This window comes from Lactuca virosa, chromosome 2 (genome assembly GCF_052849685.1).
Source record: "Lactuca virosa cultivar CGN04683 chromosome 2, Lactuca_virosa_CGN04683_v6, whole genome shotgun sequence".
NCBI lineage: Eukaryota > Viridiplantae > Streptophyta > Magnoliopsida > Asterales > Asteraceae > Lactuca > Lactuca virosa.
This window is the reverse complement of record NC_136427.1, coordinates 287242593-287266025: the sequence shown is the minus strand read 5'-3', so window position 1 is coordinate 287266025 and position 23433 is coordinate 287242593. Positions and strand designations below refer to the sequence as shown.

The following is a 23433-nucleotide window of genomic DNA, read 5'->3' as shown; positions in this document are numbered from 1 at the left end:
AGGCGATTACTAGGGTTGTTCATCGGTGGATATCCAAAGTTTTTTATACAACCGATCCGATCCAATCATCCAATCAATATTTTGATATTGGATATTGCCAACCGACCCATTTCAGTTACCTATGCCCAATTGAACCGATCTAATAGGATATTGGATTGATTCGGTACTTCGGTTTCAACATTGGACATCCAATACAATAACAATTGATGATATTAAAGAACAGAGTAACATATACAGAAAGCTTATCAGTAATCCCTATTAGCCCCTAATAAAGAACTGAGTAACATATGAATAGAGCTTATGCTCAGGACCATATAAGGTTGACTAATTTTATTTGTAGTATGTAGGTTTTTTCTATTTTTGACTTCAACTATCAATTTAGGAATTGAGATATCCAATTCCAATCTTGATCTAATTAATTGGATGTTTTTTGTAATATCTCGTTGGCAGTATTATTCTTTAATTTGTAGTTACTTATTTACTACTAGGTGTGAGACCTGTGTATTACACGGGTTTATTAAAAATAAAAAATTAATATGAATATATAAACATTAAATATTTTATAAAATAATGTTTTTCCATAACTAAATGTAATATTTTGGTGCATTTATGAAAAAAATCAAATCCTTTGGAGCATTTATGACAATTTATTATCAAATTAATAGATTGATAACATATATATATATATATATATATATATATATATATATATATATATATATATATATATATAACGCATTTGAATTTTTTGGAAATTTATTTTAAGAAAATTGAAATCCCTAAAAAATGACAAGTGGAAAATAACTATTTTAAAAATCTTAGAAAATGACATTTGTCAAAATAAATGAGAAGATGACAAGTGGCAAAAGTATTTTCATTTATTAGGTAGGATTGTCCTAACAGTAACTGTTGAATGGGTGACGGATTGGCGGTATTATGCTTTAATTACTTGTAGTTTGTTGCCATATTAACTTGGTTAATGGTTGATTGGTTGTATCGCTATTTGTTTTGATTTGATTTAGTCCTTGAAGTATTAATGAGAATACTGTTTAGTATCCAATTTTGCATATTTTTGTGACTGCTGTTATGATGTAGTTTACATAAGAAATTAAGAATTATCACACTTCGTTAGAGACATCATGGAGTACTGTTTTTTTTTCTTTAGAGCTCACTTACATAACATTCTCACCATAATTAACGGATCAAAAAGATCAAAAATGGCTAAAAATCTCAACATATATATTCAAACAAAATGTGATTTCCATTTCCTTGCTTTTAAAAGGAAATGAAAGCAAATAGACAGAGTCATCACTTTAAAAAGCAAGCATTATCATATCTATGATTTCAACATAAAGCAAGCATTATCATAGGTATGATTCCAACATAAAACAATCACAGGTATGATTCCAACATAAAATAAGCAGTGTCATAGCTTTTTTGAGATTTCAACTGGAAGCAAGCATTATCATAGATTTTCAGATTTCAAAAGGCAAGCATTATTTGACGATTAGGGTCCTCAATGTCATGGTAAAGGTGAGAAGGAATTTGTGGATGACATTTATTTCACTATTTGCATGTCACGTACATTAACATGCAAGAAGTGAATATAAATTTAAACGACAACTAATTTCTCTTCCAAATTCCAAAATGAACTCTCTAATTGCTTTCCTCTTTTCTAATTTTGTTATATTTCTGATTTTCGCCACCATTGCTGCTTTTGATGGTGGTAACGAGACCGATTATCAGGCGTTGTTGAAGTTCAAGTCAATGATCACAAACGAAGGTCTAAGCTCATGGAACGCTTCCTTTCATTTCTGTGATTGGAGTGGTGTTATATGTGGGAAGCGCCACAGAAGAGTCACTGCTCTACTACTAAGGTCACAAGGCCTAGAAGGCTCCTTGTCTCCTCATGTTGGGAACCTCAGCTTCCTTCGTCTGATTTCTCTCACGAACAACAGCTTTCAAGGAACCATCCCTCATGAACTCGGTCGTCTCTCCAGGCTATGTTTCCTCTATCTTGGCTCTAACAAATTCAACGGGGTCATTCCAACTAACCTGTCCCATTGTTCTAACCTTGAAGATCTTAGACTTAATAATAACAACCTAGTTGGAAGCATACCTAAAGGGATCGGTTTCCTCTCCAAACTTACTTATCTTTTACTTGAGTACAATAAGTTAACCGGTGGAATACCGCCTGGCTTGGGAAATATAACATCAATCAAATTGTTCAATGCTGCAACCAATCCATTGGGTGGGAACATTCCAGACACCTTAGGCCATTGGAAAAGCTTAACAGAACTTTACCTTGGTGCTTGTAACTTAAATGGAACCATCCCTCATTCCATTTTTAACCTCTCACTCCTAACTGAACTTTCCTTTCATGATAATCAGCTTACCGGTAGTCTTCCCTCGGCCTTAGGTGAAATGCTCCCTCATCTTCGGTACTTTCAGTTACAGGATAACCACCTGACCGGACCTCTTCCACCATCGATATCTAATTGTTCTAAATTAGAATTTCTTGAAGTGCGTGGCAACAGTTTTAGTGGGAAGTTGAGAATCGACTTTTCAAAACTAAAAGATATCTATCAGATAAACATTGGTGATAACACCTACGGATTCGGAGAAGCTGATGATATGAAGTTTATTGATACTTTGAGAAATTGCAGTAGATTAAAGCGTTTAGATCTTCGTAATTGCAAGTTTAAAGGAGTGCTGCCCACCTCAATCGGTAATCTTTCTGATAACCTCAGTTTTTTTATTATACAAGAAAATCAATTTTATGGAAACCTCCCTTCAAGTATAGGTAATCTAGTCGGCCTGACCGGTTTAGGTTTATCAAGAAACCGATTCACAGGAAAAATCCCCTCTGCCATTGGTCAGCTTCAAATGCTACAAATAGCTCATCTAGATGATAACCAATTGTCAGGGCCAATTCCAGATGCCATCGGGAACTTATCATTGTTGATTACACTCACTATAAGCTCCAATAGATTGGAAGGGCATATTCCGTCAAGCCTGGGAAATTGTCATTGTCTATTGGAGTTGCGCCTTTATGAGAATAAACTCAGCGGTGGAATACCTAGACAACTTCTTCAACTTTCATCCCTAACCATAGCATTAGATCTCTCTCAAAACAACCTGTCCGGGTCACTTCCAACTGAGGCTGGCCAACTCAAGATGTTGACTTATCTAGATCTGTCTAATAATAATTTATCAGGTGACATTCCAAGTAGCCTTGGTGGTTGCACTAGCCTTTCATTCTTATACCTCAAAGGGAACTTATTTCAAAGCACCATACCACTCTCATTAACTTCTATGAGAGGAGTTGCGACACTTGATCTTTCTCATAATAATTTATCGGGCCAAATTCCTGGATTTTTGGAACGATTTATCTTACTAGAATATCTAGACCTATCCTTTAATGATTTTGAGGGGCAAGTACCAATGCTAGGTGTCTTTGCCAATGCAAGTGCATTCTCAATTTTGGGGAATAGTAAGCTTTGTGGTGGCTTGGCTGAACTTAGGTTGCCCAAATGCAAGGAGACACATGATAAACTTAAAAAAAGGTTTCCTTTGTTCATAATAGTCATTGTGATTGCAGCCACACTTTTCACCATAATATGTTTTGTATATGTCTGGTGTAAGAAAAGCAAGGGTCAACCCTCCGAATCATCAACACACAAACGATTCATGAGAGTATCATATAGTCAACTTCTCAAAGCTACCAACGGCTTCTCCAAAGCCAATTTGATTGGCAAGGGTGGTTTCAGCTCTGTTTATAAAGGAATACTTGATCATGGTGATGGATTTGTTGCAGTCAAAGTTCTTCATCTTCAAAACAGAGGTGCTCACAAAAGCTTTATAGCAGAGTGTGAAGTGTGGCGGAGTATTCGACACCGGAATCTGTTGAAGATAATAACTTCATGTTCAAGTGTCGACTATCAAGGCAATGACTTCAAAGCTTTGGTATACGAGTTCATGCCCAATGGGAGTTTACATGATTGGTTGCATTCAAGTTCAAGTACATCCAGGCTAAACCTTCTTCAAAGAATAAAAATCCTCCTTGATGTTGCATCTGCACTTGATTATCTTCACAATCATTGCCTGCCAACCATCGTTCACTGTGACCTGAAGCCTAGCAATATTCTACTCGATGATGATATGGTGGCCCATGTTGGAGACTTTGGTTTAGCTCGATTTCTTGGAGCAAATTCAAACCAAAACAGCACAAGTGGCATTAGAGGAACGATTGGGTACACACCTCCGGGTAAAGTTAATTTATTCCCATGTGTCTGTATATTTATTTAAATATTGCTATTTCCTAAAGTAATTGCTTATAAGCTGCAGAGTATGGTGTGGGGAGTGAGATGACAAGCAGTGGAGATGTCTACAGTTTTGGAATACTATTATTGGAGGTGATGACAGGGAAGCGGCCAACAGACAACATCTTTAATGAAGGCCTCAGCCTTCATAAATTTGCAGACATGGCCTTGCCAGACCATGTGACCGATGTTATTGATGATGACCTTCTAAAATTTCTTCAAGAGGATGTTAATGGTACACAATCTACGTTAGCATATGAAAAGAAAATAAAGGAATGCTTGTCTTCAACTATCAAGCTTGGAGTATCATGCTCCATGGATTCCCCACCACAAAGGATGAATATTGAAAATGTTGTCCATGAGTTGCAACAAATTCTGGATATGCTTAAATAAATTTGAGGTGCTATGTCAGTCAATATTCTGGTTGTTAAGAGTACCAAGTGATGTCAGACCTTGACAAATATTAGATTTTATGATATCTAATTCTTTCACAATTTTTGCATGTACTTGTCATTTGAGCATATTAAATTTTCCATCATTCTCTTAATTTTGTCTATGCAACTTTCTAAACGAAAAAACCTTAATTCATGTTACATCATCTATGCAAAAAAGCCATGTACATTTAGACGAAAATCATGAAATGGTCAACAAGCAGCTGATCGAGTAAGTAGTCATATGATTTTGAGATACAGTTTTAATACAATGAATTGCATTAAAGAAATTTTTAAACGGGGAACCCTAAAAACACCTACACACAAAGTAATACCTGTTCGTAGTAGAAGTGGGTAAATTTGAAAAGTTCCCTTTTGCAAAAATGAGCAATTTGAAGGAAACAGATCATTCTTCCTCTATCTCTACATATCGAATCATCAAATGAAACAAAACTAAGCAAATTAAGTTGTTTCATTTTACTTAATGGACTTAATTAATGGGTATATATATGTGGGTGTTGTCTTGTTACTTAATACAGAAAGAACGACTTAATAGAGAAAGATGAAGGAAAAATATTAATCAAAGATAAGCATTCAAGAAATTTTCTTAGCGGTGATTTGGTTGAAAGAAACATTTTCACAAACAGGTGGACTACAACAGACTACAAGAAAATTTCAATTTAGCTACGGAAAAATTCCATAGCAAAAAGCTAAAATTTCGTAGCTAAAGCTGAATAACTACGGAATTTGCTACGGAAATTTTCACTTAAACTCTGTTGCTTTTTTCCTTGTAGCAAAATGTTTAGCTACAGAATTATAATTCCGTAGCGGTTTTGCTATGACAATTTCTACGGTATCTATTTTGTTGCAAATTGAGTTCCGTAGCAAATTTCGTAACAATGTTTCCGTAGCAAATTTCATAGCAATTTTTCCGTAACCAATTCCGTAGCAATGTTTCCGTAGCAAATTCCATAGCAATTTTTCCGTAACCAATTCTGTAGCAATGTTTCCGTAGCAAATTACATAGCGATATTTCCGTAACCAATTCTGTAGCAATGTTTCCGTAGCTAATTCCATAGCAATTTTTCCGTAACCAATTTCGTAGCAAATTCTGTATTTTTCTGTAGCATATTCCGTAGTAATTTTTCCGTAACAGATTCCGTAGTAATTTTTTCGTAACAGATTCCGTAGTAATTTTTCTGTAACAAATTTCGTAGTATTTTTTTCGTAAGAAATTTCATAGCAACTTTTTCATAGCAAATTCCGTAGTAATTTTTCAATAGTAATTTTTCCATAGCAAATTTCGTAACAACTTTTCTGTAGTCAATTCCATAACAATCGTTCCATACCATTTTTCTATAAAATTAGGCTATTCAATTTGCTTGTTATATCAATTTACAAAAATACGATTAATATAAAACCAAAAGTAACAAAGTATTTCTATAGAAACTAAAAGAAATATCCAATACATCAAAAGATACATATTTCAAAATCAAAAATCGCTACAAATTAAACATAAAACATTATTCGATACATAATATTCTGTCATTGATTAATAAAAGTTTTGACATGTTCACTCAATGTGTTAATGACATTCATTGCTTGTGCAAGTTGTTCAAACTTTGCTTGAACATCCACATTTTTCAGCTGAAACTCCACATTCTTTTTTTGAGCATCCTCATATTTTTGCTGAACATCCTCATATTTTTGTTGAATATCATCATATTGTTCCCGTTGCGTCTCAACTAACTTCTTCAAATTCTCAATCTCGACTTTTGTCTCGGCATAATTATCCTCATATTGTTCGCGATGCGTTTCAGAAGATCCTTTACTAGAACGAATGTGCTTGCCATATCAATTTCCTCTCCTATCACTTCCAAGTGATCACATCGTTCCATAAAATCATCCTACAATTTTATAATTGTGTTGAGATAAAACTTATACAAAAAAAATTTAAAATAAAACTTACATGAAATTATTCAAAATAAAACTTACATGAAATTATTCAAAATAAAACTTACATTAATTTTTTTAGCTTTGTCAACTAAAAAAGTCACTCCATCGTGATTCTTAGTGTGTGTATACAAGAATAGTTCATGGTGTGTCGGATCATGTCATGTCCCCAAAGCTTCTTCTACATATATACAAAAAAAATCAATATTAAAGTAGATTGCTATTTTTACATTTAGGCATAGACATTTAAAAATGAAAGAATAGCAACTTACTTTTAGTCTAAACCCTTTTAAAAATCAAAATGGAACTAGATTGTTATTTTTTGCATTTAGGCTCTACCCTTTAAAAATAAAATATAAAATACCAAAAGATGATAATGTGGTACGGGATGATGATGACGACAATGTTGGTGTAGATAATGGGGCAGATATATTACCAACATATTTTGCATCATCGGTACGTTTGTTTATGAAACGTACATTTGTATGTTGCTTTCGTTTCAATAAAAATTGTGACATCTTTCCTGAAATTTTAAAAACTTAGGAAGTTAATCTGTTGGTTCACAAATATTATAGAAATATCTTACTAAAAATTTAAGCATACTACGTTTTACTTTAAAATACCAATTTACTTTTGTTTGCTTATTTTTTTTAACATCCTACTTTTTACTTTGAAAAATACAAAAACTAAAAGTATAATGCAATTACTTTAATGAAAGTAGATTGCTATTTTTTGCATTTAGACTTATCCCTTTAAAAATGAAAAAATAACAACTTACAATGTCATAGTAAGTATAAAAGATAAAGCACAAAGCTTAAACATGATGGTTTTGTTATCACCAGGATTGGATTGGATTGGATTGGATTGGATTGGAGTGGAGTGGAGTGGATTGGAACGTGGAACAAAGAAAAAAAATAAACTTTATCGCAACAAAAGAAATACAAAGAAAAAGTTGAAACAGTTCATGCCTTTAATTAATATTACATACATAGTCTCTTTCAAAAAAAAATATTGCATACATAAAGACTATTTGAGTATGATAAATGACTGTTTTACCCTTCACCAACTTAGCACATTATTACATAGATCAAAGGAATGGTAGGAATGGAAAAAGGGTTGTCTAGATAGTATATAGGGTACTTTACTCGCTTAACCCATTAAGACATTCCATCCATCAAGTAAATATTGTTGTATACATAAAGACTTTTTGAATATGATAAATGACCATTGTGCCCGTTGCTAACTTTACCCATCAAGATTCAAGACCAATCAAGACATTATAATATTGTGAGAAAGAAGGAAATAAAATCTTGAAAATGAAGGACTTTGGAGAAAAAAGACCAAAAGGGTATCAGGAAGCATTAATTTCTTGAAGAAATATGTACAAGTGTTAAAACACCCAGAATGAAAATTGCTTTGTGCATGGTGTGATTGCTATAATCTGGTAGATTATTTACAGGAGGGTGCTATAAGAAGCAAATATTTGAAAGCATATTGTCATTTAAATATCCGAAATATCAGATATATGAAGATAGGATAGGATGTCATTATAGATTTTGCAAAGTAGAATCATGTAGTAGAATGAAATGAGAGTAGTATGCATTAATAAACAAACATATGAAGGTAGTACATTGCTATTTTAATCATCCATGTGAAAAAAATAATATCATATTTTGATTGGTAATGAATGATATGATTATGGTATTGAATTGAATTGAATGGCTGGTGTTTTATGAGATTGTTGTGATGGAACCAAGTGATGTGCAATTTGGGTTGGATCTGCTTAAAGGAATCAAGGAAGAGATTGGGATTCGGGCATCAAGGAAAAGCCTTGATTTTCTTCTTAGTGTTCGTGTCAATGCCAAAGATCCCGACCGTTCTTTTTCTGTTTGGAAAGAATATCAGACGGCTGGTCTTAACTTACTTAAGGTTAGCTTTACCATAAATATCAAATATACTCCCTTCCCTTTGCTTTGGATGGGACGTAAAACTGTAATTTCAATGCTAGTATGTTGTTCCTATTTTTAACCAATTAAGTCATGTATAACTCTGAATGGGAGTAGTTGACCATAATTTTTCACAATATTCGTCATTTTAAACGTGTAGAGGAAAAATAAAAAAACAAGGGAAAAATAGTTGAAAAGTTTGTGTCTTAATGTATTAATAAAAAGAAACAGCCTTTTAGTCTATTATATCGGATGATGACTCACATGTGTGTGATGTGATTAATGCATGTCAAGCAACATATGGCATATCATCTGCCCTTGTGGAGAAGAAAAAAAAACAAAAAGAAATCAAAGTAGAATGTGAAAAGCTTTACATTATATACAAGATGTTTGCATACATACAGGTGCACAACATACATACATATATTGATATGTATGTATGTATATTTAACACCTATTAGCTCAAGTTTTCAGCCTATTCTATTTGTGAAGTTTGCGCAACAATCCAATAAGGCAGATGATTGAGTTAAGCACCACTCTATAAGCTCTTGGAGTGCAAATGATTAGTACAACAAAAGGGAAAAATATGCTTATTTATTGAACTTATCTAATCTAGCGGGATCCTAAGACTATGTTGTTGGGAGTGAAGACTTTGAATTCTTTGGTCCTGGCTGAGTTTATGGCTTGTTATTTTGGTAACTCATCAGTATAGTGATTTCGTGAGTATCTATTTATAGAATGTGTTTAGGGAATTTGGAAGAGAAGAAAAATGGATAAGGTGTTTTGGAAATGAATATTTACAAAAGTAGGCTGCAAAAACATTGACTGTTGAACCAAAAGAGCTAGGGGTAAAAATATTAACAAACAAGTGGAGTTTGATATATTTTAGCCCTAATAATAAAGGTGACATAATCTACAAAGCAGAACTTGACAAATATTGATGTATAACGTTAATGCTATAATTCAATATATAACGAGAATATAAAGCCATAAAGAAACTTATTAGATCATGTCAGATTGGCAATCACTGCATCAAAATCCATAATTCGCATTAAATGCAATAAACTCGATCAATCAAATTCATCAATAAAAATTTGGATTAAACTGTCCGTATGGATTGATAGAGTTAAACATTGACTCGCATTGGATTCAATGGAGAGATCAATATCCTTCAGATCATTGGATGATAGAAAGAGAAAATGGAGCAAAAAGAAGAGAGAAGAATGTTACCTGGTAGGGACGAAGACGATCGAGAAAAATCTACCGGTTGACGGAGCAGACGGCGAATGACAAAGCAAACGAGAGTGAGAAGGAGCTCCCTATAGAGTGAAGACCGATCGATAATGGCGTAAGTGGAGATTGGGGGAAACTGAGGAATGAGGAATTAGGTCAAAATAATGAGTAAAGAGCAAAAGTCCAGCCTAGAAAATTATTCAGACGTGATGGGGAGGCTGAGCAACGGCGCAGGTTGAGAGAGGGAGAGATGCGATCGGCAACAGGTCATGAGATCGACACTTTTCTTCAGTTTGATCGGGATACCTCTGATTTGGGGAAGAAGTATATTTGGGTCATGTGATTTGACCCATTTGCCCTTAATAAGAGTACTTTTTCTCAATTTTCTGTAGTTTGAACCTTCCAATTGAATATTGCACAATAATACCTTCCAATTGAATATTTCACGTTCTTTTACCCTAGCAACATATGCCCTTTACTTGTTTTATTGGTAAACATTGGATTTAATTTTAAGTCATTATCATACTGTGTGATTTCTATTTTTTAAAATTAAAAAAAAATAGAATTACAAATATTAAAAAAAACATTAAGGGTTTTTGAAGATCTGTCTTTTAATATCAACAAATAGAAATTTCTTTTATATTGATTTTTAATGTGAAAAAATATATTTTATTCAAATTTAAAATTGATTAGAATTTATTTTAGTAGTATAAATCTTTTTAATAAATATGTCAAAGTAGCACCAAACAGAATATGCTTAGAGTTAAAAATTATAAATACAAACATCAATATCATATATATTCGAGATCACTATAATCAATTATTAGTTACTATGATACAATTATATAAGGAAGATAGATAATTCTTGATTCACATGTTTACGTAATCATATAGAAAATACTTGAGGTTATCTTTTTTTTTTTTGTGTTTGTCTTTTTTTGCTCTCAATAAAATTTTCTTTTTTAGCTCTCGATAAAACTCAACCAATTGGAATGATCAACACATTGAAAAAAAATCTATTGCATGATATTTAAATGAACATTGGTGTTTCTTGAATTTGTCCTATTTATGAATCAAATGAACATATAGCATTGTGGTTTTGATATGCAGATATCCTCATTTAATCAGATAAAAAAAAATATTAATATTGAACATTTTTCATAGATACACATTAAATTTAATATTAAAAATATATCCATTTTTAAGAAACACGTTTACATTATAAAAATGAAATTTAATAATGAAAAAACTGCATCAAATTCATAGTGAAATATTGCATCAAACGCTCATACAACCATATTTGTAGTCTCTTCAAAAAAAAAAAAAAAACCATATTTGTATCAGATTACACCCCTATTCACATGATTCCCTTCCGGCCATTCCACCCCATTCCTTTCCAGCCATTCAACCCATGTTCACATGATTACATTCCAGTCCTATATGACTCCATTCCAACCAAACCTAATAAGACAGAAAGATATAATGAATGGGACAACATTGATATATTAAGCATTAAAAGGAAGATCAACAACATAAGCAGTATGAAGAAAACTCAAACTATTCATGTTTTTCTATTAGTTTCAATCTTGTTTTTCTTTTTAGTTATTTATCATTTGTCATGAAAACTAATAATAATAATAATATGTTGCCTTATTGGACCACTTGGCACCTGAAGATGAAAATTGAAGAAGAAACAGGTAAGCATTAGATTTAAAAGTGCTTTTTAGAGAAAATATTAGTATATAATGTAATCTTATGTATTAAAATTTACTTTGCATGTTTCTTCCAGATGTCTGTGAGTGATGGAGCCCTAACTATAGTTGCAAAAAATCAATCTGTAATGAAAGATTACACAAGTGCAAGAAAAAATACTTGACAAGAAGCTAAATAAGTATATAAAACTATTAATTCCTCCAGCCCAAAATAAATGAATGGTTTGACTTTTAGCCAAATATCTAAAATGCCCCTTGAGAAATAGAAAGACTATCTTGTAAATGCTCAAGGGTAAATAAGTAATATTGACACTAAAACCAGGCCAAAAAAAGGAAATGTTGCATTTATGTTGGGAAAACCCAAGACTTACTTGAAGTGGAGGAATGTGTCATTATAGTTAAGCTATCTCTTCCTCCCTTCGAGCTTATCTAAATTTCATAAACAGATACAATTTGTTATGCGTTAACTTGTAACAAAATTTTATAACTTTCAGAGTACATGAAATCAAATATCATTTGAAAAGTCTATTGACACCAAATGGACTAGAAGGATTATCTGGATGATCTGCACAAACCATCAAAAAGATCTTCAATAGCTTCTCAGAATTCAAATTATCAAGGTCATCAATGTTGCAGAATTTGAATTTCATCTCTGATCAGTTGGACCTCACTTCATCACTTGTTAGACATGGATCTTTCACATGTCCAGTCAAGACTCAATCAAGAATCACTAATTCCCAAAGATATCACCTTTCAGACCATTCAGACCATCTTTACCATCAAGGCCGCATAATCCCATATGGCCATATATACTTGCTTTGATTTTATGTATGGAATCATCTATCTTGTATCCTATCAGTTGTGCATGAGTCCCTGTATCTTGTTATAAATAAGCAATTTGGGACAAAATTTTCACTGCTTGTTTGTGGTTTCCATTTGCAATTTCTGGCAAGCAGTAAATATTCCTCATTACAATTATTCTTAGATTTACGATTATGCTAAAATTATATCTATGTGATTGATCATCCACAACAAACTAAATGAAACCAATTTCACAGAAAGGCATTCAAAATCTTCAAATAGAATCTTCGTGAGCAGTAACGAGCAAACAAACAACGACCTCCTACAGAATCTATGCAAAAAATACCATGATAGAACACATCAACAAAAATACCTCTTGAAATTGGAATGTTAAATAAATCGGAATGTTGTGAGCAGCAACGACCGGCGTGATGGGTGGCTGAGCAACGGCGGCGGCAGGTTGAGAGAGGGAGAGATGCGATCGGCGATGGGTTTGAACGGGATACCTCTAATTTGAGGAGGAAGTATATTTGGGTTATGTGGATTTACTAATTTGCCCTTAATAAACATTGAACCAAACGTTATGGCTCAAGTGCAATTCATTAAACCATTCTCTCTTCTTTTTTTGTACTAAAAACCAAAATAAAACAAATTAATTCTTTTTTTTTTAGAAACAATTGGTACAAAGCTGAGGGTAAATAAATTTTGATTTAGGGGTAATAATTTCTAAAGCCTCAAAACATGGGGATAATATTATATTATTATAAGAAAATTAGCAAATGTATGTCATCAAAATCTAAAAATTACAGCTAAAATATTTATAATGTAGAAATTATATTATAATCAAATTTTCAAAATAGTTAAAAATAATATTTTATTTTTGTTATTGAGTTTTCAAAGATAACTATGTATTTTTAATATATTTTTTCAATAATCTTCTATATTTTGCTACGAAAACATATTTCGTAACTACTTAACTACGGAATTTTTTGTAGCCAAATACCTACGGATTTTGATTTCGTAGCTATTTTGCAAATTCACATTTTTGTAACAAGTTCCATAATAGATTAGCTATAAAATTTTATTTTGTAGCAAATTTTCCTAGCATAATAGCTACGGATCTTAATTTCATAGCTAACTAGCTACGTATTTTTATTTCGTATCTAATTATGTAGCCAACTAGCTACATACATAGATTTTGTAATAAGTTTCATAGAGAACTAGCTACAACCAAAAAACTTGTAGCATTATTTGTAGTAAACTAGCTACGGATTTTAATTATGTAGCAACTATTCAAGATTTAGCTACGGAATGCAATTCCGTAGCCATTTCCGTAGCAAATTAGTTACAACCAACCATTTTGTAACATGATCCGTAGTAAAATAACTATGAATTTAGATTCCGTAACAGCTTTACGTAGCTATTTAAGATTTAGCTACATAATGCAATTCCGTAACCATTTATATAGCAAAATAGCTACGACAAGTCGTTCCGTAGCATATTCTGTAGTAAAATAGCAACGGATTTTGATTCCATAGTAACTTTCCGTAGCTATTTAGGATTTTTCTTGTAGTGAGATTCACAAGAGTAATACATGATTCCAGCCAAAACCTGACCGAATTGATATCATAAAGTTATAAAAGATACAAAAGAAAATCGATATGTGATTACAGGATGAAATTGACCATATATCTATTCTCCAAAAACCCCAAAAAAAAAAAAAAAAAAGCATTTATCCCGTAATATGCATCACTACTGTTACTATCACAATTGTTTATAAAGAAATATTCATTGAATCCTCATCAAAAGGAATCTAGATAAAAAAAAATTATCAAGAAATATTCAAGGTGGATACAAACCAGATGATAGAAATATGGAGAAATTGGGGATGAGAAATTTTCCTTTAGCCTTGTAACAGAGAAACATAGCATGAATGTTCGTCAATGAGAATGGCTTCCAAAAAAAAATTACTGAATCAAAGCGTTGAGGCTAATCAGGGAAAACTAAGGCAAAATAACTCAAACTTCGGAATTGTTGATTGGAGATCAAACGAGAAATATTTTTTACTTGATTCAATCTTCGTCTTCTTCCCATCTATTTGTTTCCTATAACAGAGAGTTAGATGAACACAGAAAGAAGAAAGAGAGGTGCAAGTGATTAGATTAAGAGAAAATCAAGTCATCAATTTCTTTCTGGAAGGTATCCCAACAGGTGTGGCGGTGGAAACAACGTGTCCCTGTTTCGGTGAGAGAGCCTTGCCGTGTCTTTCTTTAAGCCTTGTTCACGCGCTGTACGCGCTTTTAAAAAAGTTGGGCTCTTATATATATTAACGAGATGAGATATGTAACCTCAACCTTATTATTATATAAAAAAAACGTAGCCTCCGTCGTCATCATCATCGTACTCCTGCTGTCCAAAGTTTTCTCCATAGCATATTCCCCATCACTCCGGCATCAACGTATCAAGTAAACTTTCCCTTTCTCCCTTGTTTGTTTTTTTTTCTTCTTCTTTCTTTATATCTTATTGTATGAATTGATGAATTTCATAGATTTTTGTATCTTCTTTCTTTGTATCTTCTTGCATCAACGTACGTATAGCCTATAGGTTTTCTCCATCACTCCTGCATTCCATGTAATCTTTTACTTTGTATAGTCTTAGAGTTATATTAATTTTGCTGCTTTGATTTGGAAGGAACCGATCAATTGCTTTTCTTTGATTTCCTCTTAAACACGCAAACCTTATACACACGTTATGCAGTACACTGTGGTATCCTTTTTTTTAGGTTTCCTACCAGTAGCATAAAACGAATCACCCGCCAAAACAATAGTTTTTAACTCTCAAACTGTAGAAGCAAACATAATACGAACAAACGTATTTTTCTTTTACTGCACACAAGTAAAAGATTTTACTTCCAGTTTTTGTATTATAAAAAATTCATAAGTTCAGGAATTGATTTCATCACGCCAAATTATCATATATTGATGATGGTAGTTATGACAGAGGAACATTGGACCTTATGAACATTTAATGACACAAAGTTCCTAATTACCATAGTTATGCCATTTACTTAAACACGGGAACTAGATGTTACTGTTTGATGTTGAATGATTTGGTTATTCGTTTACATGATTAATTTATTTTTCCCGTACGTTTAGATAGCAACTGATAATCTGATAGCATTTGCGTTCTGTGATCACGACGCGATCAGTCCACTTAGGGATTAACATCGATAGAGCAATTTACCTATGCGATGAAATTAGGTTTTATTTTGAAACGTAATCCATGAATTTAGGTTTTGATGTTATTTCAATAGTTTTCGAGTTCCTCTAGTATCTTTTTTTGTTCGTTAAGTTATGGATTTGTTTACGTTTCCATTGCTTTCTCTTGGTTGTTTGTATTCATGATTTAACGCCTGAATTTGAATTTGGGTGTAGATGGCTACATCCAAGACTCTGATCTGCACCATCCACTCGTGTCGCATACTCAGCCTTATCAACAGGCTTTTCAGAATCAAGCCAGTTGTCGTAGTGTACAGATGCGATGGAGCCAGAAAAACTCAACAACATTACACGAGGTACGCCAAGCAGATCTTGGATAACCCGAGGTGGGAGGACACATGTTCATTTGAGTACAATTTGCCCATAGAAGCTGGGGAATATTTGTTGTTTGAGCTGGAAGATATGTTGGGCAATGTCTATGGCCATGGGAGGATTGACATAGTGGACCCTCTACCTCATACCACTACGATTCAACTCCTCAACTCCAAAGGAAAACTAGTAGGGAATTTGAGGATCAGTCCAAGATTGGAGGAACACAGAAATCCTATTCCTGTGCAATCTAGGACTAGCAGCCCTCAACCAAAGTCAGGAGGGAATGACAACAAGGCTTTCAAAACTCCCTTAGTGGATACAGATTTGTGGCTCATGGTAGATGTTGTTGATTAGCAGTTAGGATTTGGCGGCTTCAATAGAAAGAGAGGAGGCATAATCATGAACTAGAAATTTTGTGTTTTTCTTCATCTAAATCTAAATAATAAATGTGATGTGGTTGAAACTATTTTTCTTTCATTTCCGGTTTCCTTTGATATGTTTTGTTTCTACACTGGAACCATATTTCTTTCTGTTAAGTAGCAAGTACCAATTGTTTTCTATTATATTTGTTGTTGACTTGAGTGCTCCCTTGTTATGATTTTTTTTTCTCGAAAAAACGTTTCATTGATTTAGTTTCAAAAAACTTCCAAGAAAATATAAAAATTTCCTATCTTCCTCTGCTATGAAAATCCTACCTGATATCACACTAAATTTCCTGTTTTTTTATATACAATCTATATTCACAACCACTACATCCGTGTTCGGTTTTCTGTTAACCTGATCTTTTTTTTTTCCAAGTGCTCATCACTAACAATCCAACATTGATGAAACCCAAAACAAAAAAGCTATGTTTTACTCGTTTAACGCCTTTGAATTAGTTAGATCCAAATTTTGCGGCACCTTAGACACTTCAACGTTTGAATATTGAAATATGTATATTTGAATACAAATATGAGCTTGCTTATAATATATGCGTTTTTGTGTTATTTTTATTTGGATTATTTTTCTTGTGAGTATAGAGTTAAAACCTTATTCTTGTGTTGCTAACATTAGACCTTCATCGGAGTATGTTTCTACTATTTTATATTTATTTATTTATATATTAAATCTTTCTCAAAACAACCTGTTTGGGTCGCTTCCAATAGAGGTTGGTGAACTAAAGTTGTTGAGTTATCTAGATTTATTTGATAATAATTTGTCAGGTGAAATTCCTAGTAGCATTGGTGGTTGCACTAGCCTTGTATTCTTATCCCTCAAAGGCAACTTATTTAAAGGCACCGTACCATCTTCATTAATCTCCATGAGAGGAATTTCAACACTCGATCTCTCTCATAATAATTTGTCAGGCCAAATTCCTCAATTTCTTGGAACGGTTGATCTTATTAGAATATGTAAACCTGTCTTTTAATGGTTTTGAGGGTGAAGTACCGATGATTCAGTGTTTGCCAATGCAAGTGCATTCTCTGTTTTGGGAAACAATAGGCTTTGTGGTGGCTTGGCTAAACTTGGGTTACCCAACTGCAAGGAGACACGGAAACATGAGAAAAGGGTTCCTATCTTCATAATAGTCATTCTGATTGCATCCACACTTTTTACTGTATTGTGTTTAGTGTATGCTTGGTGTAAGAAAAAAAAAAGGCCAACCTTCTCGAGGGACGAACGATTCTTGAAAGTATCATATAGTCAACTTCTCAAGGCTACCAATGGATTCTCCAAAGACAATTTGATTGGTGAGGGTGGGTTCAGCTCTGTTTATAAAGGAGTCCTTGATCAGGATGATACATTGTTGCGGTCAAAGTTCTACATCTTTAAAACCGAGATGCTCACAAAAGCTTTACAGCAGAGTGTGAAGCATGGCAGAGTGTTCAACACCGGAATCTGTTGAAGATAATAACTTCATGTTCAAGTCTTGACGTCCAAGGCAATGACTTTAAAGCTTTGGTATACGAGTTCATGCCTAATGGAAGTTTACGTGATTGGTTGCATTCAAGTGCAAGTAAATCCAAACTCAACCTTCTTCAAAGACTAAATATTATCATCGATGTTGCATCTGTACTTGATTATCTCCACAATCACTGCTTATCGATCATCATTCACTGTGACCTGAAGCCAAGCAACATTCTGTTGGATGATGATATGGTGGCCCATGTGGGAGACTTTGGTTTAGCTCGATTTCTTGGAACAAATTCAAACAAAAAAGGTATAAGTGGCATTAGAGGAACAATTGAGTATGCACCTCCAGGTAAAGTTCATGTTATGCTAGATGCTTATACTTATTTATGGTGATACATTTTTTCTAAAGTGATTGGTTATAAGTTGCAGAGTATGGCATTGGGAGTGAGATGACAAGTAGTGGAGATGTCTACAATTTCAGAATACTATTGTTGGAGGTGATGACAGGGAAAACGCCGACAGATGGCATCTTTAACAAAGGTCTTACCCTTCATAAGTTTGCAGACGTGGCCTTGTCGGCCTATGTAACCGATGTTATTGATGATGATGATCTTCTTAAGTTTCTTCAAGAGGATGTTATTGCTAGGAAATATACGTTAGCAATGCAAAGAAAATAGAGGAATGCTTGTCTTCAACTGTTAAACTTGGAGTATCATGCTCCATGGAGTCCCATAAGTTGCAACATATTATGAATATGCTTCAGTAAATTTGAGGTGCCATGTTAGTCAATATTTTGGTTGTTAATCATTAAATATGGATGTATTTAATTTGAGTATTTGATGAATCTTGGATTTTGATGGGTATCAAATGTAAAATAATTAGAATTAATTTATAAAATACGGCAATTGTTTCTAAGGAAAAGTCAACGGTTTGAGGTACATGTAAAGAAATGAAATTGTGGGACAAACAGCAAATGTTGAAACTTTGAAAAATATATAAAAACCCATTTATTGGTTTAATACTTTTCACCGACAAGCCCAATGCTCTCATTTGATCATATTCAATTTTACACCATTCTCTCAATTGTGTCTTAGGAACTAGGGATGAGAATTTGGCCAGAAACCCGAACCGAACCGAAAACCGAACCGAATCGAATTAGACCCGAATAAGCAATTCGATTCGGTTTTCGGGTATCTATATAAGGCTTATTCGGTTTTCGGGTTATTCGGTCCGGGTTACCCGAATAAGGGCTTATTCGGTCCAAAAGGACCGAACCGAATATGAAAAGTCACATTTTTTTCCTAACACAATTGCTTATTCGGTCTTCTTTTCTATCGATCGTTACCCAACAAAACCCACGTAATACACCAAAAAAAATCAACGAAATCGAATTCAATCATCCGTATTACACCAAATCGACAGTAGTGTATTACACCAAATCGACGAGTCGACGATATTACTCTTTGATCGATTGAGGTTTTTCTCATCCTTGCGACATTACTCTTTGATCGACAGTTGCGGCTGCTGCCCTTGCGACTTGCGATAACCTGGAATCATTGATCGATCATCACTAGTTCAAAGTTTAAACTTCATAGTACATTCACGGTAAGAAAAAAAAAAGTCGGCCCTTGCATCTGGAAAAAATAATCGTCTCCTCATCCTTGTTTTCTAGTTTCTAGTGTGATCAAACTCCATTCAAATCATGGAAAATTGGGTTCCAAATCAAGAAACTCAAGTAAGTATTTGTATCTTAATCTACCACTCAATCTTTCAATGTGTTATTATGTATGTTACTCATTAAAATTGAATGTGTTAATCTACTACTCAATTTTTTAATTTGTTTCTTTAAAAGATTTGTTATGAAATCATAAGCTACAAAACTCATACAAAATACAATATTTATAATCACATTCAAAATGTTATTCGGGTTATTCGGCTTCTTAATCATCTTGTACATATTAATTGGGTTATTCGGGCCGGAACCGAACCGAACCAAATAATACCCGAACCGAACCGAACCCGTATTGCTTATTTGGTTCGGTTTTCGGTTCATACAATTACCCTTATTCGGTTTTCGGTTTATTCGGGTTCGGTTCGGTTCCGACCCGAATAACATCCCTATTAGGAACTTTCTAAACAATAAACCTTAATTCATGAATCATGTTCATCAACATCTGTGCATATAAAAAAGCCTTGTACATTTAGACAGAATGATAAACAAGTTACAAGCAGCTGATGAAGTAAATAGTCATATAATTTGAGATACATTTTTTATACAATGAGATCATGCATTCTAGAAATTTGTAAACGAGGAACCCTAAAAACACCTAGACGCAAAGTGATTACCGTTTGTAGTAAAACTGAGTGGATTTGAAAAGTTCCCTTTTGCAAAAATGAGTAGTTTGAAGGAAACAACTCATTCTTCCTCTGTCTCTGCATATGATATCAAATCATCAAACAAAACTAAGCAAATGGTAGTTGACAGTCTTAGGTGGTGTTCCATTTTTAGTTAATGGACTTAATGCACATAGAACTTAATCTGGTAAGCTATATATGGGTACATTGAATGTTAATGTACATAGAACTGTACAGGAAAAAGAGGAGAATATTTAGAAATTTGGTTACCATGTATTGCATCCATGTTGTTTTCCTTGAAAACACCAAGGGGTGAACCATGAACAGACAGAAGCATCTCACCCTGTTTTGGAAGCCTTAAAGTTTTAGGTGTCATACCAACAGACAACCTTTGACTTGTCACCTGCAACCATAACAGCTCCAAATATAAATATATATAAAAATTATAATCCATATAATAATGATACATTAAAAGCAATATATTATATACCCCAGGAGTTTGCATAGATTCTTCAAAGCCAAGAATATGAGTTTCTGATGGCTCCTCTAGAACCTAAAACATGAACCAAATAAGAAAAACACCCAATAACATAAAAGTAATGAGAAAACCTTTCTCATATCAAAATGCATAAACAACAACATACAAAATCCTTGATTTGAAGATTATCAGTGCCAATGAAGCTCATTTTCCCTGCCACCAAGATAAACAAAACCATTGATTCAACTGTGTGTAAAATGTAAATAAAGCCATAAATGCAAAATGAAAACTCAAACTCTTATTGCATACATACACAGCTTACCATTTTTACTTAAAAACTCAGAGCCACCAACAGATGGCATTGCAGTAGAGCAATCAGGATAAGCCATGGACATATGTTGTAAAAATGAAGTGATCATGTTTCCTCCATCACCTGTGTTCATGGACAAATCATCACCTTTATCTTTCCATTTAACTTCAATTGGTCCATCTTTCTCAGTTCTTGACACAGTTAAGTTTGGGAGATTTCCCTCAAAATATTGAAGTAATGGAGTCTGAAGTTGTTCCTCTCTTATATTGGATTTCATCAACCGCAAAGCAGTAAGTAACCTCTCAATCTCCACATCCCTAATCGTCCTGATTGCAGCACGTTGAGGTTCAACTGATAAGACCACGAAGCAATACTTCCCTTAAACTAATGAAATGTTGAATTAAATTATAGTATTTTTCTTCTTAAGAGTAGCATAACAAAATCTACAAGTAGCAGGTTTGTTTGCATCTAAAACAAAAGGTCATTGAGAAGGAAATGCTGGTATTGCTAACAAGAAACAGACCATCACTCCAAGAATCCAGACCAAAACTTGAAGTTAACAACAAAAATGGCATGATATAACTTTGACATGAATAATGTAAGTAGTTAATACAATAATGGATTATTGGCTAATGCCGTGTCCTAAAAATACTCCAAGCTACTGACTTTATTGATTCCAGTACAAGACAGATAGCTACATATCAAGTTCATATGTTAAAGATTACAAATTTTGACTCCAAAAAGTCAAAATACAGTATCTAATTTTCAAACAGCCACTGGTGCTCGATACTTAGAGTGTCTGCTGTAAGAAAGATCGACAAAATGATACTGTTGGCAATCTAATCTAAGATTCTAAGCCATCCAGAACAAGTTTGACTTTGACCAAACATGAACAAGAAATTTCCTTGGTAGAAATAGAATCGGACCACCAAATCATTAAAAGATAACAAAGCATATACCTTCTTGGTCAATAGAAGCATTTTCTTGCAGAAGCCGATTTGCATCAATGTCGCACACAGTATTATTCACATGAGATAAATCAGGCTGTTTTGCCTTTTTCGCCTTCCGTTTAGGCATCACAAATGCAGAAAATTTGCTCAAAATACAACTTAATTGAACTTCAACACCGGAATTATAACACAGTGCACCTCTGTGCCAGAAATTGAACATCAGTAACACAGAATTGAGATTGAAAGGAAAAAAAAAATTAGAAGAATAAAAACAAAAGATAAGACAGGACACTTACCTAGGGCTCTAAAGATTCATTAAGAACATAGGAAGTAGTTGAGCGCCAATAATCTGGGGTTCTACAGGGGATTGGTTTTTGAATTCTGCAAGATTATTTGATCCATCAATATGTATTTTAGAAAATAGGAAATGATCAATATAGCTTTTTGGTCCATCACAATCCACATTCATGAGCGAACCTACATTCAAAGAAGTTCATTTGGTTCCAGATGTGGGGGACATTGATCTACAGGAGAAGAGTATTCAAGGTATAAAGCAATATATATAACTTGAAAAAGAGCAGAGAGAATAACTGGAAGAGTGATATAAATGATGATATTGCCTATCACAATCCACAATCAGATATAGAAGCTCACATTTAGTTGCATTTGATACTTCTTCCTTATAAGTAATGTCCACCGCTCAAATTTAGTTAACAACATCCCTGTAACAACCCACATTGAAACGAAACTCAAACTAACCGAAACAAACAAAGCAAATCGATGAACCCAGCTGATCAAACACGCAAACAGCTAGCAATTAAATATTAACACACAGTAACACAACCACAGTGGAACGAGAGAATACCTAAAACATGGAAGCCAAAGTGTAAAACTGATCTGAACAAAATCGGACTCTAACCGGGTTTCTTGTGCGTGAGTGACGGATGGAGTTCAGATGCACGGAGGAGCAAAAGGTCGCCGCCCGCCTGCAGCTGTCCGCCGGAGTGGAAAGAGAAAGAGATGGTGCGACTGTGAGCAGAGAGAGACGAATTAGGGAGCGGATGCGACTGTGAAAGATCGGCGCCAGATGTATGGCCACGTCTTCGTATTTGACTGAGAGAGATAGAGTTACCGGTGACGATGGAGGAAATATGTGTGTATCTTGGACTCGATTGAAATTTTGAAATGTTGAATGAGAATCGCGCCTGATACCCCCTTTTCAGCAAACCCTAGTTTCGATTTAGAAAGGGAAAATGACTGACCAATTTTATTTTTGTTCATTTGATATTTTTTCAATTACATTATCTATAAATTTATGTAAGAAAATACTCCTAGTCTCAAAATTATTGTCCACGTTTGACTTTTGAAGTCTTTCTATGTCAACTTTGACCATAAATAATTTTATTTGTGTTATATAATTTTTGATGAAACTTATAACAATGAAAATACATTTAAAAAA

At 33.7% G+C, this 23433-nt stretch overlaps 3 protein-coding genes and 2 long non-coding RNA genes across 8 annotated transcripts; 2 read left to right on the top strand and 3 right to left on the bottom strand.

Moving 5' to 3' along the window:
• Positions 1-1655: 1655 nt before the first annotated feature.
• LOC145161332 (uncharacterized) lies at positions 1656-4836 on the top strand. The gene is made up of 2 exons (XM_079080836.1): positions 1656-4267; positions 4348-4836. Exons 1-2 carry the CDS (start codon positions 1768-1770, stop codon positions 4713-4715), a joined length of 2868 nt encoding a protein of 955 aa, XP_078936962.1. The 5' UTR covers positions 1656-1767; the 3' UTR covers positions 4716-4836.
• A 1421-nt stretch (positions 4837-6257) lies between these two features.
• LOC145157085 (uncharacterized) lies at positions 6258-10159 on the bottom strand. The gene is made up of 3 exons (XR_013737080.1): positions 9883-10159; positions 6775-6887; positions 6258-6660 (listed from the first exon to the last, which is right to left on the bottom strand). It is a non-coding gene; the product is annotated as an uncharacterized LOC145157085 (long non-coding RNA).
• Positions 10160-11100: 941 nt separating this feature from the next.
• On the bottom strand, positions 11101-12907 carry LOC145157084 (uncharacterized). Its single transcript, XR_013737079.1, has 3 exons — positions 12772-12907; positions 11969-12026; positions 11101-11346 (listed from the first exon to the last, which is right to left on the bottom strand). It is a non-coding gene; the product is annotated as an uncharacterized LOC145157084 (long non-coding RNA).
• Positions 12908-17304: 4397 nt separating this feature from the next.
• LOC145157083 (putative LRR receptor-like serine/threonine-protein kinase At3g47570) lies at positions 17305-18732 on the top strand. 2 transcript variants are annotated; one of them, XM_079076226.1, is made up of 2 exons: positions 17305-18188; positions 18311-18732. In XM_079076226.1, exons 1-2 carry the CDS (start codon positions 17942-17944, stop codon positions 18556-18558), a joined length of 495 nt encoding a protein of 164 aa, XP_078932352.1. In that variant the 5' UTR covers positions 17305-17941; the 3' UTR covers positions 18559-18732. The 2 variants fall into 2 exon arrangements, with proteins under 2 accessions (XP_078932352.1, XP_078932351.1); XM_079076225.1 differs by having other exon boundaries at positions 17305-18230.
• A 1330-nt stretch (positions 18733-20062) lies between these two features.
• LOC145161331 (translation initiation factor) lies at positions 20063-23230 on the bottom strand. Of its 3 annotated transcripts, XM_079080834.1 has the most exons (10): positions 22840-23230; positions 22629-22696; positions 22456-22498; positions 22271-22355; positions 21984-22174; positions 21037-21375; positions 20881-20927; positions 20727-20789; positions 20507-20639; positions 20063-20314 (listed from the first exon to the last, which is right to left on the bottom strand). In XM_079080834.1, exons 5-10 carry the CDS (start codon positions 22099-22101, stop codon positions 20298-20300), a joined length of 717 nt encoding a protein of 238 aa, XP_078936960.1. In that variant the 5' UTR covers positions 22102-22174; positions 22271-22355; positions 22456-22498; positions 22629-22696; positions 22840-23230; the 3' UTR covers positions 20063-20297. The 3 variants fall into 3 exon arrangements, with proteins under 3 accessions (XP_078936960.1, XP_078936959.1, XP_078936961.1); XM_079080833.1 differs by lacking the exon at positions 22456-22498; XM_079080835.1 differs by lacking the exons at positions 22456-22498; positions 22629-22696.
• Positions 23231-23433: the final 203 nt, after the last annotated feature.